The sequence below is a fragment of the Triturus cristatus genome, chromosome 8 (genome assembly GCF_964204655.1).
Source record: "Triturus cristatus chromosome 8, aTriCri1.1, whole genome shotgun sequence".
In the NCBI taxonomy this organism is placed as follows: Eukaryota; Metazoa; Chordata; class Amphibia; order Caudata; family Salamandridae; genus Triturus; species Triturus cristatus.
This window is the reverse complement of record NC_140591.1, coordinates 1,411,548,419-1,411,562,086: the sequence shown is the minus strand read 5'-3', so window position 1 is coordinate 1,411,562,086 and position 13,668 is coordinate 1,411,548,419. Positions and strand designations below refer to the sequence as shown.

At 44.7% G+C, this 13,668-nt stretch overlaps 2 protein-coding genes across 4 annotated transcripts in view; one reads left to right on the top strand and one right to left on the bottom strand.

Moving 5' to 3' along the window:
* The window catches only part of GRM5 (glutamate metabotropic receptor 5), a 967,034-nt gene that overhangs the window by 537,340 nt on the left and 416,026 nt on the right, over positions 1-13,668 (bottom strand). The gene's annotated exons all lie outside the window — the stretch shown is intronic.
* Positions 11,134-11,427, top strand: LOC146805841 (large ribosomal subunit protein eL37-like). The gene has a single exon (XM_085623145.1). The coding sequence runs from the start codon at positions 11,134-11,136 to the stop codon at positions 11,425-11,427; it is 294 nt and encodes a 97-aa protein (XP_085479271.1).

Sequence of the window (13,668 nt, the reverse complement as noted above, 5' to 3'; positions counted from 1 at the left end):
GTGGCAAGTCCAGTTCTTCCTCCTCAGGCAAGAGGGCAGCAGGCAGCAGGTCAGCAGCTCCTTCAGAGTAGTAGTCCAGCAGAGTGGCAGTCCTTTCAGGAGCACAACAGTCCTTCTTCCGGGCAAACTATTTACAGGTTCAGAAGTGTACTGAAGAGTTGGTATCTGAGGTCCAGTATTTATACACAGTTGTGCCTTTGAAGTAGTGAGGCTTGCTTTTGAAGTGCACAGATGTCCTGCCTTCCTGGCACTGGCTCCAGACTAACTACAGCTAGTATTCAGCCCTTTCTGTGGAGATAGGACACCGCCTATTCAAATGTAAGTGGGGTTGGACCCAGCTCCTCCCACTCATCCTAACAGTGATGGCCCATCTAGTTACCCCATGCTCCACATTGTGTGTGGCTGTCTAGGAGAAATACACAAAGCCCAACTGTCACCCACACCCAGTCATGTGACCCAGAGACAGGCTGCAGGCACCAAAATGCTAAGACTAGAAAACACCAACTTTCTAAAAGTGCAATTTTCAGAATTGCAGGTTAATATCTGATGGTTAGGATTTGAAATTACAATTCCAGAGACACCAAACATGAAAGGATTACATGTTCCCATTTGGAAATTATACTTATAAAATATAATAAGGTAATTCCAATGTTATCCTATGGAAGAGGTAGGCCTTGCAGTGGTGAAAAACGAATTCAAGAGTTTTTCACTACCAGGGCATGTAAAAAGTAAATGTTATACTTTTTAAATACATTGCACCCTGCTCTCTGGACAGAGATTTGACTCGTAATTTTGGTGTCTCTGGGATCATAATTTAAAATCACAACTTGAAGTCGAATTTTAAATTGTAATGCTGAAAATACCTTTTAGAAAGTTGACATTTTCTTACTTTAGCCATTTGGTGCCTTCTACCTGTCTCTAAATACACAGGTGAATGACAGCTGGGCAATTCACATCCTGATCGGCCATTCTGAGCAGGATGGGAGGGAGGAGCTGACATTCATACCAGAATAGGATGTGTCATGTATACCCCTATAGTGATCCGAGAGCCAGGACAGGCATGGCAGGGACTCTGTGCACCTCAAAGGCATCGCTTTGAAGTCTCCCCCAATACAAAGGCACAACTGGGTATAAGTACTGGACCTCAGACACCACCAACTCAGTACACTTCTGGACCTGTGAATACTCTGCCAGAAGGATGGTCTGCTGTGCTGCTATAAGACTACCGCTCTGCTGGACTGCTACTCTGCTGCACTTCTGCTTTGATGACCATCTGCCTGCTGCCCTCTTGCCTGGGAGCGAGAAGGACTGGACCTGCATCTCTCCAGCCAAGAACCAAAGTGACTCCAAGAGTTTGATAGCTTTCCTACGGATTGAAGTCTCAAGGACATAAAAGACTTCCGACTCACCTTGCTACAGCACCTGGACACTGCCATCTTTGAATCTTACCCTGCCAAGTGGTGCCAATCCAGTTCTGGACCATTAGAAGTGGGTATAAAGTGCTGCTCCATCTAAAATCAACACATCAACGCCACTACGCACTCAAAACCGGCACATCTCCATCGACGCTGACACATGCTACTGCTGTGAGGATCGAGGACATTGCTGACGGCGCGGCATATCACTGGCATTCTCGATGCATGTCCGACCTTGCGCGGCTTTGAGCCTACATCCTAAGAATCGATGCCGGCACATTGCCTCCTTTGCGCCTCGCTGTTGGCGCAACCGCAAACAAAGTTACTGTTTCAGCAGGCCAAGCCAGGCACCGCTATCTTTCTCAGTCAGTCTGAACTTTTGGATTTGATGCAATCTAGCATGACCAGATGACCCAGGTTGGCACTTTATGCTTTTACGCACGAAATTTCAGTTTATTCTTTAAAAATCCATAACCCTAGTTATACTTATTGGAGTTTTGTTGTATTGGTCTTCAGCCGCGGCCCGTGGAGGGAGTTCCGTGGGGCGGTAAGGCGGGGCGGGGGAGGGGCAGGGTGGGGGTTCTAAAAACCGGAATATGGATCATTGCAGGTAAGTAAACAATTAAATAAATAAAACGAATTTCGTAGCGCGCACTGTATCGCAAAATGCGATGCAGCGCGTGCTACGAAATTCATTTTATTTATTTAATTGTTTACTTACCTGTAATTATCCATATTCCGGTTTTTAGAACCCCCCACCCTGCCCCTCCCCCACCCCGCCTTACCGCCCCACGGAACTCCCTCCACGGGCCGCGGCTGTTGGTCTTGTTTTGTTCATTAAATTAAGCTCTATTTTTCCTAATCAGGTGTGGTATCTTTTTGTGTGGTGTTTTCACTGTTTTACTGTTTGAAATCTTGCACAAATACTTTACACATTGCCTCTTAAGTCAAGCCTGACTGCTCTGTGCCAAGCTATCAGAGGGTGAGCACAGGTTAATTTGAGGGGTTAATCTGACTTACCCTGACTAGGGTTGTGGTTCCTGCTTAGACAGGGTGCATACTCTGCCAGCCAGACACCCAATTTATAACCAATATTAAAAAGCTACTTAAATGGTGAAGTCAGATTTATAATAAATATTAAGGAAATTTAACTTTTAAAACTTTTCATTTTCGCAGCCTGAACCACTGAAGGCTAATTTGCATTAACATTCATGCCATTCTCAGCCTGGGCTCATCCCAGGAAGAGGTGTGGAAAAGGGGTGAAAGTCCACCCGGGAGAACACAATAAGCCAACCTGAATTTGCAGAGGTGACTTCGATGAGCTCAATGGAATATGGGCGGTGGGAGCTGTGGGCATTTTGCTGACACCACAGTGTCAAATCCTGTCTGACAGGTCTGTTGAGCTACATGTAAACCTTTGGTGCACTTGAGAGAGACAGAACAGGATGCCAGAAAAACTCTTGTGTATTTCCTGTCTGGTTGCTGAATGACCCTGCATTTGTCCTCCCAGATGTCTGTCTCTGGGTCTGTTGTGAGTACAGTGGCTGCTTGAAACATCCTCAACACTCAGAGCCCAAGTTTAGCATGGCCGAAGACTTCTTCCATTTTGAAAATGCCTTGGCATATTGCATTTTGGGCCTATTTTCAGAAAGGCAAACAGGAACTACTGAAAAAGTGGGTAGGGTTGCCCCAGGGATCTTTTACCCCATTGTTAAGGAGTGTTCAGGAGTCACTCCCACCCACTAGCTTGTGCCGGGCATAAATATGGCACCCCAAGGCAACCTGGACAGAACACTTGTGTAAGAATAATAGGGACCTGTCTGGGACCTGTGAGGAACTCTGAAGGAACTGAACCTTTTCCCCCTTTGGGCAAAGGAATGGACTACAAGGGTCAATTGGCTGGCTTCCTGTGTGGCTGGTGGACTCATTCAGCTGCCAGGTGACCAGTGGCAACTGGAACTAGGACTAGACTTTGCAAAAATAATCCAATCAGCAGTTCCACAGTGGCAAATGGAATTTCAGATTCCTCCTACTGATACTTTGATTATCCGACCAGGGCTCCATCACAGTAGGCCTCAAATTGCACCTAGCTCTCAGTCTACCACTGTCATTGACAACCATTGGTGTACTGTGTTTTTTGGCATTATTTTTACTTAAAGTTTTAGCAATTCATAGCTCTGGGTCACTATGTTAGATTGATGTCATTTTGTTCACAAAAAGTTTTCTCGCTTTTTCTAATTCTGTTTGTGATTCTAATGACTTGGTGTTTTGACTTTATTACTATTTTTGTACTGTATAGATAACTTACACATTACCATAAGTTAAGCTTGTCTGTATGTGCCATAGGTACAAGGTGGTTGAGCCCAAGTTAATTTAGTGACTTTGAGGGTTTACTTTGTCAGGAGTTATGATTATTCCTTGCGAAGGGCAGACTACTACCCCAAATATTAATGACATTTTTTACACCCATTAAATATTCAACTTGCCACTAAATTGCACAAATGTTCTTTGGGGTGACAACCTCAAACATCTTTGTAGATGTCAATTCAAATAGGTCTGTCCCAATGTTATTATCCTAATGTGCTTCAAACTATTTGACAACTCATCCAAGATTCTATGGGGAAAGCTGCAAGCTCTCTCACAAAAAGTACTTTAATTCCATCCAATTGTGAGCATATTTTATGGCCCACCATCCTTAAAAATTCAACATTTTGCACAGTATATATATTACCTACTGGCGGTCACCAGTGGGTAGTTATAGATAGGACCTGGTTTCATAGGAAGAGAGTTTTTTTCATTTGCCAATAGCTTTGCCGTTGTTTGATGAATCCTTATGAAATTTCCAAAGCTACTTTGCAACTCACTTCAGCTGCAGTCTTGAACATTTTGGGGTGATCCATCAAGCAGGGGCAGAGAAAAAGGGGGGGGGGTCCCAAAACATGTTTTCTCCATGTTCCTTTCCATAGGAAACTTTAGACACGGCTACAGGCCGTACTGCAGAACGGAATCACACCAAATTTGGCAGAGAGGTAGCTGTTGGTCCAGAAAGTGACTTTTTTGTGAAATGGTGTAAATCCATTCAGTAGTATATGAAATATTAAGGAAAATCCAAATTTGTATATCTAGGGGACGTGGAGAATCAGCGACCCCTTCCGATCTTGAGCTGAGATCTGATTGGCTGCCAACACTTCAAATCAGGAAGTGTTGGCAGCCATCTTGTGACTCGGTTGAACCGAGTCACAGAAAAATCATTAAAAAAAAGAAAAGGGGGCAGGGTAGAAGCACCATGTCCTCCCTAGGCCTCTTGGGGTGGGGTGGTTCCACAGGGACCTGCAGGACCAAAATAGCATTTACAAAACAAAATAAGGAGGGAGACCAGCTGGATCGGCAAATCCCGAAGAACATTTTTAAAAATTGAAGTGTGGGCTACTGTGTCTCATTTCTAATCAGACCCGGGTGGGCGAGGTCATGGGGGCATGTCCAAAATATGTGTGTGCCCCCTCCAAAGACGCCCAAAGCCCTGGGAACCACCACCTCCTCAGGACATTGTGAATAAGTTATGATGTGTTGCCTTATGCAACTCCCATGCCCTGGGGAGCACAGTCTCCCCAGGGCAAATGTATTAATGCGTAGGGCACATACCACTCCCAACAGCCAACCAACTCCTCGTGGCTAAACATGACATAAATGCAGGGGGCCACACGGCAGCCCTGATGACCGCCACCTCCCCAGGGCTATGACCTGCAATGGAGGGGGGCCGCGCTGCCCTCCTCCTGGAGCCATGGATGGCCATGGGGACTACAACACCCTGGGCTGACACCTGCTGCATCCTGAGGTGCCCACCATCAGGAAGTAGCTGTTTGCTATGGCTTGGTGGGAGCTTTACCAATCCCGTCAAGCCATAGCAAACTGTGCTTGCTGTCAGCAAGTGAGAGCATTGAAAATGCTCTTGCTTGCTGAAAGCGAGCACAATTGCTTTGACAGAGAGGGAGCTGCATGTTAGCAGCTCCGTCTCTGTCAAAGCAATGCTGGCTCCCACAGGAGAAGGAGAGCTGGCAGGGACCGTGGGGCCTTGAGCCCCCCCTGTGGACCCCAACACTAGAGAGTGGGTGCCCTGGGTGGGACCAGGGCATCCACACTAGAGCGTGGGCACCGGAGATGGTCCCCCACCCTTTAATAATCAAAAAAATCAAATAGGGAAAAAAAGCCCAGGGGATGGGGTCCCCAGGCCCGAAATCTGTCTGGGAAGGGGTGCTGCGCGAACCCCCTCCTCAATACAGTAAACTCCTGGCCCCAGGTGATGGGGTGTCTAGGGGACGAAATCGATCCAGGGAAGGGGGGCCACACAGCCTCCCTTCCCTAATAATAAAAAGGACCCAGCAAGTCACAGGAGGCCCGCCCTCTTTTACAACCACTCTACAAACGCGCCTCCTGGCACTCTTCTGGTTGAGGGATGAAGTCACCTTGGCTCCAGAGGGTCCTTGGGGGCTAACAAGCCCTCCTGTTACCTCAAGTAAGTCCCACAGAGCGCGATAGTTGAGAGTACTTCAAAGGTCACGCCCCCTTTCTCCACCACTGTGCAAATGTGCCTCCTGGCGCACTGCTGGTTGGGGAATGCAGTCCCCTTGGCTTTAGAGTGTCTTGAGGGCAAATAAGCCCTCCTGTTACCTACAGTTAAGTCCCACAGAGCAAAACTGAGGAGTGGTTTTCGGAGATTATGCTCCCTTTCTCCACCACTTTGCAGACGCACCTCTAGGTGTACTGCGGGTTGGGGGATGAAGTCTTTTTGGATGCTGAGGGTTCTTGGGGGCCAATAAGCTCATCTGTTACCTCCAGTAAGTCCGACATAGTAGGGTTCCTGAGAGCTGGTTAGAGGCCCAACCCCCTTTCTCCACCACTCTGCAAATGCGACTACTAGTTTAAAAAAAACATAGAAATTCACTTTAAAAAAGCAAAGGTCACAGGGATGTTATACTTGGAAAATAGAATTTGAGAAACCTTAGAAATTCACTTAAAAAACTAAAGGTTACAGGGACGTTATAGTTAGGCTCAGATTTCACTTGTACAAACCAGTTGAATTGGGAAGTTATAGTTACCTGAGCTAACTATAGCTTACGCCACTGCAATGCATTGCTTGTTACCTCACATATTACATCACTCATGACATGGTCAGTGGAATCACTGATGACGTCACTGATGACATCTCAAATGACATCACTGATGACATCATCTACAGAACCACTCACACCCACACTCACACCCCATACAACCTCACGTAAGCCCATCCACACACCCACTCAACCAATCACCAACCAATTCTCAGACCCATACCAGTACTCAAACATCCATTCACTCCTCCATTGAGTCACTCACACACCCACTCACTCACTTCTACAGCCACTCATACAACCATTCACTCACCCATACAACCTTTCAAACAACCAGTCACTCATCCATACAGCCAGTCACATAGCCACACACTCACCCATACAGCAACTCACACATCCACTAATTTACATACACAGTAAATTACATAACCACTCACTCACCCATACAGCCTCTGAACATAGCCACTCACTCACCCATAAAGCACTTGCACACTCACTCACACACCCACACAACCACTTACATACTCATTCACACATCCATATAAGCACTCACACATCTACTCGCTCACCCATAGAAGTGTTCACACAGACACTTACTCTCCAATACAGCCACTCACACACCAACTCACTTAAGCAAACAGCCACTCAAACAGCCACTTACTCGACCACACAGCCACTTATACACACAGTCACTCACTCATACAGCCATTTATACACCCACTCACTCACCCATACAATCACTACACACCCACTTACTCATCCATAGAGTCACTCACACTGCCACTCACTCACCCATACAGCCACTAACACCCAGTCACTCACTAATACAGCCACTCGCACAGAATTTCACTCACCCACATAGCTACTCACACACCCACTTATACAACCACACAGCCACTTACATACCCATACACACAAGCATACAGTCATACAGCCACTCGCATCATATATGTTAGAAGTAGTATCACTTAATAGTAGTGCAACTAGTATACGAATCTAACTTTTGTAGTAGGTTATTATATATGTTTACCACCCATGAACTAACAGGTCAAAAAGTAGATCAAGTGTACTTACGCTTGACATGTCCTGGCATTGAAAAATCTTCAAAGTAGTTTTTCACTGTGGCAAGGCTGGCTCTCCAATAGAAGAGCACTGGGTTATATTATAACACCCTATAATGCATAACTTCAGTTTGGAAATAGCTAGGACCATGATTCAAGATCTCAAATTAATAGAAATGTAAAATCCAATCCAATGGTCCTGTCGGATTTTAAACTGCTATTTTAAAAATGCCACTTTTAGAAGAATGGTATTTTCCTGCCTAAAGTCTCTTGTCGCCTTTTCAGAATTAATCCCCAACAGACACCTTGCAGCCTGCTGTGAGGTGTGAATTGCTCCCAGGAAAGGGAACAAAAGGCCTCTGCCAGAAGAAAGTATGACTTCCTCCTGACAGGATGTCCTGGGGAATGTGCCCACTAAATGCATGAGCTTCAAAGATGCATCCCTTGTTGAAGGCAGATATCACACACACCTTGGCTTGCCCTTGCCATTGTTTGAGTAGCCAGAGTGGCACCAATCCCAGTGAGGGAAAATCTGTTCAAGAACTGGTTTGCTGGAAGAGTTTCTCACTCCCCTAAGAGACACATCAGGGGTGTGCCCAGAGCTCTGTACAAGGGAAGTGAGGTTCTGCCATATTGGTGTGAAGTAGAGAGGGGCACTGTGGAATCGTTTACAGTAAAACACACAGGTGCTGCAAACGTAGGTAGGGGCACCCCTGTGAACTTTTTCATCATTGGTTAGGGGGTGGACAGGAATTTTCCCTACCCATAGGCTGGCACTGAGCATAAATGTGTCACCCTCAGTACTCTTTTCAGAACATTTTAGGACCTGTTGAAGATAAACAAGAACTGCACCTGCTCTTTATCCTGTGGAGTGAAACCCAGAGGAGTGTACCTGTTCCCCACTTGTACCCAGGAGAGGATAGCGGACTCCAATTAGTAGTTTGCTAGTTTCCTGTTAAGCTCCAGGAACATAAAAGATGCAAGCAGCCTCAAGACTCTGCTGAGCTGAGCTCCCCTGGCCAGTTCCAAATGGATTTGCCATGGTCCCTGCTGATGGCTTCTGGGAGATTGAGTCCTAATACTATAGTGGTGCACAAAAGCTACTGGATCATTGGCTGGTGTTAAGGAGATCTTTTTCACTTCAGAACCTGCAAGACTGGACACTTAAAAACATTTTCCAAACGTTCTGCAAAAGGAACCAGAGGCTACCACTGGACTACATCCACAAACTTTGAACTGCTGGTCGGACTCAGCTTGCTGGTTTGTCCCGCTGAAAGGAACCTGACTTTCAGCAATGTTTCTAAGTCCGAATGTAGAGGACTTCACCGGGACCAACACCGAGCAGCACACTGTCATATTCCTGGGCCTGATCTTCGGAGTACACCCACTCTGAGTTTTCCTGCTATTGCCGTTGGGAGCCTTGAACTTTCCACTGGAGCTACGGCTCCCATTGAGGTCCTGCGCTTAAGCCCACCGCTGTTGACGAGTCTCTGCTTCAGATCCAGCTGACTCCCATCCCACCGACTAGCTCATCAACCAGGATTTTCTCCAACAATGTCAGACGGTAAACTTTCCACTAGGACAAAGCTGGACCCTGTATGTGATCTGCGCTTCATCACGGTGGACAATATCTTTTGACTTTGACCCAGTCAAGCTCAACAAAATACCTCTGGTTAGTGTTTTGAATCTTTTGGCAATAGAGACACCCAAAAAATTGAAAAATCTTATCTCCAGTTTCCTACATCCAATTTGTGTTGTTTTGGTGTCTATATGTTCATTAAAACTTTCTCTATTTTAAAAACTGGATTGGGATTTTTATTGGGTTGTGTTGCCTACATTTTAATTGTTTTGGTGCTGATAAATGCTTTACTCATTTCTCGCAAGTTAAGCCTGCCTGCTCTGTGCTACAATTACCCAGGGTTGAGCTCAGGTTTAAACTATTGAGACCTAACTGGATCTATTTCGGAAAAGTGCCATTATTACTTGAAGAAGACTATCACCCACTTCACCTAATAATCAGCTTTCTCACATGTTAATCCCTGAGACTCATAATCATCCCATATTAGCACAAGCATTTTAACTCCCTCTTTTTGTGCTAAAATGTACAAGCTAATGTTAAATGTACTGTTATTACATGCAACAACATTACAATCTCTAGGGATGAAATCTCTGGTTATAAAGTTGTCAGAACTAATTGCTGATTTACTCTAGCTGAGCATAGGAACCATTTGTATGCGTGTCCCTGCCAGTACAATCTTTGGGGAATTTCTCCAGACTGTAAATGAGAGTGTCTGTTTCACCCACAACACATTACATAATACTAGGCCAATTTAATAGTAGAACAAAACAGCGTAAACATTGCTCACACAAAGATTTGCAGGACACAACGTAATGGTGAGAGCCCTTGACCCAGGAGGTCTGGATTCATACAAGATTTTCCGAATAATCATAACAAGCCGATTCAGCTGTGTTACATGGAAATATATCTTATGCAAATATCCTACAAATATGGAAAGGATCTCACCCTCCTGGACCAGCCCTGGACACCTCTGCTGTAGACCTACCCTTCAGAAAAGAGTTTAAACTGTTCATGAGTGTTACACATGACCCTGCAGCTCCTATGGCAGGTTGGGGGCATTCCTTCAAGGGGGGGTGGGGGGGGGGAATTCAGCTTAAAGTCAATTAATTTTTGTGAGCTATGGAAGAGTCAGGGGGTACTTATCACATGCTGCGGGAGGGGCCAAGGAAGTTGTTTCATTTTCCCAAAGACAATAAAAACCCATCAATGTAATAACACCCACTCACTAGGCCATTCACATAACTTACTGCTTATTCTGATCAAACAACCCCTTTTTTACCTCCCCCCACTCTCATGCTTTCTGAATCCTCGCGCCCACTCCTCTGCTCTTTCGCTTTGTACTGTAGCCGGTTACCCTCTGAATACAGCTGGTTACAAATGCTCAATAAATAAATAAACCAATAAAACTAACATCAAAGGGTTTTTCTATAGGGAACCTCACATGAAACCAATAAATACTGTAATCTAATGCTTTATTTGGAGGGTTCCTAATGCTAAAGCTTCTGAGCCTTTCTAGATGGTATTCATGAAAAGGATTAGGCAAATGGCAACTACAAAAACCCAGGCTCTCACAGCTTCCCTCCATCTGCTCCCAACACAAGGTTCTGAAAGCCTTATCATGTCAGTCACAAAGGGATTAATGCCCTTTATAACTTGACAGCTATTCCAGTTACTTATGTTTATTAATCTCCGCTTTCATCAGCCTAGACTTAAGCAAATATTTTCACATGGATTTTCTATCATCAGAATGTTTTTTCATGTCTTTGTGGATGTCAGTTACATGCTAAGTGCACAAAATTAAGCTCATTTCGTTTTGGTATTTTGTGTGTGTGTTTTTGAACATTATACAACCTAAGGTTGTCATGGCCTGTTGCTTCTTTCTGGTTTTCTAAACTTCCTAGAGGTAGTTTTAATTAGTGTGAGCTATCAGATTTTTATAGTGGCTCAATCGTATCAGCCGTTGTGGCAAGATGACGAAGGGAACGTCATCATTTGGCAAACACCGAAACAAGACACACACTCTGTATCATCGTTGTGGATCAAAGGCGTACCATCTCCAGAAATGTACCTGTGGCAAGTGCGGATATCCCGCTAAGTGCAAGAGAAAGTATAACTGGAGTGTGAAGGCTAAGAGACGCCACACCACAGGTACCGGCCGTATGAGACACTTGAAGGTTGTGTACCGTAGATTCAGGAATGCATTCCGTGAGGGCACAACACCAAAACCGAGGAGGGCAGCAGTGGCAGCATCCAGTTCCTCATAAATGTTTTGTTTAAATAAAATATGGCACTTTTTTATGTTAAAAAAAATATATATATAGTGGTTATGACTTTTCAATCACCAAACATGCGTTTTTAATATTTTATGGTACGAGAGGTGAACATGAAGCTCAAAGTAGCCCTAGAAGGTATTCAGACTATTCCGATAGTGTATAGGGTGAGTGTAATCATCTGCAGAAGGATTTTGGGCATGGTTGGAGGGGGGCAAATTTGAATATTCTCTATAAGAATACTGTATGCATTCCAGCAGAGTGTGTGCTAGGCTGAAGCCTCCATCCATCCACCCTTACCAGCCATGCCCAGTCCATAGCTTAGTGGTGAAGGGGGGTTCCCTGTATCTCATATAGCCAGTCTAGTCCTGCAGGGACCATGGCCATTAACACTTGCCCCCCTGCGACAAGCTCACCGTCACTGGTGGTTCTCAGCACATCGCAGCCAGGAAACCCTAAGATTGTAGACAAAGAAGTATGAAAAGAAAGAACAAGACTACAAGCCTTTTCCACCTATGCATCCAGGATCTGGAACAACATCCACGTGTCCACCAGGACTGCCTCAACCCTGCTCCAATTTAGAAAGCAGCTGAAGATTTCACTTTTTCCCATATTAAAAATGACGCAGCACACGTGGCTTGTAAATAAGCCACACTGTATCATTATGCAGTAGCTTTCCACAAACCAGTTAATTCTCAGATCATTTGCTGACCTTACCCAGCCCTCTGCTGCCTTTGGGATAGGTTTTTAGCACATACATATCACATACATACTTCTAGGCAAAATAATATTCTTATAGCAGGGCAAGGGTGAAAGCATTCCATTCTCTCGGACCTGCTACTGAGAATGTTCTTTCTCTTTGCTTCAGAGCTAATCTGTGCTGATGGTTGCAGCTTGTGGGCACTACCACTTATTTCTGGGGACCAGTGCTTATATTTAGTCATCAGACTTTGACCCGGAAAAAAAGAGGGCAAGGCTGAAAATGAATTTTAAAAAAGTGAAAGAGAATTATAGAAAACTAGTGACATGCAGTAAAACGTGGATGAAAAAATGTGCAAGAGTGAGTTAAAGAGAAAGGAAGTGTTGGATGGTGGTAGAAAAAAGTGGCAAACAATGGTATCAGAACCTCAATCTTGGCATTCGGCACCAGGCTCCTGAGACAATCTCTGGGTATTACACTTAATTTTTAAATATTAAGCACTGCTTTGCTTCTGCTGTTCATGTTTTTTTATGGGTCTAGGAACTATATATATATATATATATATATATATATACAGCTCGCAGAATCCCTTACTCCGTCCGGAGAAAAAGGCAACAGCACTCGCGGTTTCAGTTTTTCAGGGCCAGTTTTATTCCTTAGCGCTTCACAGACGCGTTTCGGGGTTTCCCTTCGTCAGTGTGTTAACGATCTAAAAAGCGCGGCGCCATTTTTATATACAAATTTACGTGTTTCAAAAAGGTTGCAAGCAAGGAAGGACTGACACGCCCCTACGTGTTTCTTGGGCGCCATCTTTCAATGTGCAGGACACCACGTTAAACATACATTATTACAGTCAATTCATCGATAAAATTCGTGTTGTTTAACAAATATTATTTTGTCATCAATACACCCTTAATGTTATTGTCCTGACCATGATTAATACAAATCTCGCCGTGGATCGGCATACCGGCGGTTTTATAAACCGCCCATTGTCCTTCCTTATGTGCGTTCAATGGGCGGTTTATAAAACCGCCGGTATGCCGATCCACGGCGAGATTTGTATTAATCATGGTCAGGACAATAACATTAAGGGTGTATTGATGACAAAATAATATTTGTTAAACAACACGAATTTTATCGATGAATTGACTGTAATAATGTATGTTTAACGTGGTGTCCTGCACATTGAAAGATGGCGCCCAAGAAACACGTAGGGGCGTGTCAGTCCTTCCTTGCTTGCAACCTTTTTGAAACACGTAAATTTGTATATAAAAATGGCGCCGCGCTTTTTAGATCGTTAACACACTGACGAAGGGAAACCCCGAAACGCGTCTGTGAAGCGCTAAGGAATAAAACTGGCCCTGAAAAACTGAAACCGCGAGTGCTGTTGCCTTTTTCTCCGGACGGAGTAAGGGATTCTGCGAGCTGTATATTTCACACGGAGCACCACCGTGCAACAACAGCACCCGCCAGCGAGTGATCCGTTTTCTTTGGTGCAGTGGAGCAAGCATATATATATATATATATATATATAT

Coding starts and splice junctions, on each gene's coding strand:
- LOC146805841 (XM_085623145.1), top strand. CDS start 11,134: ATGACGAAGGGAACGTCATCATTTGGCAAACACCGAAACAAGACACAC.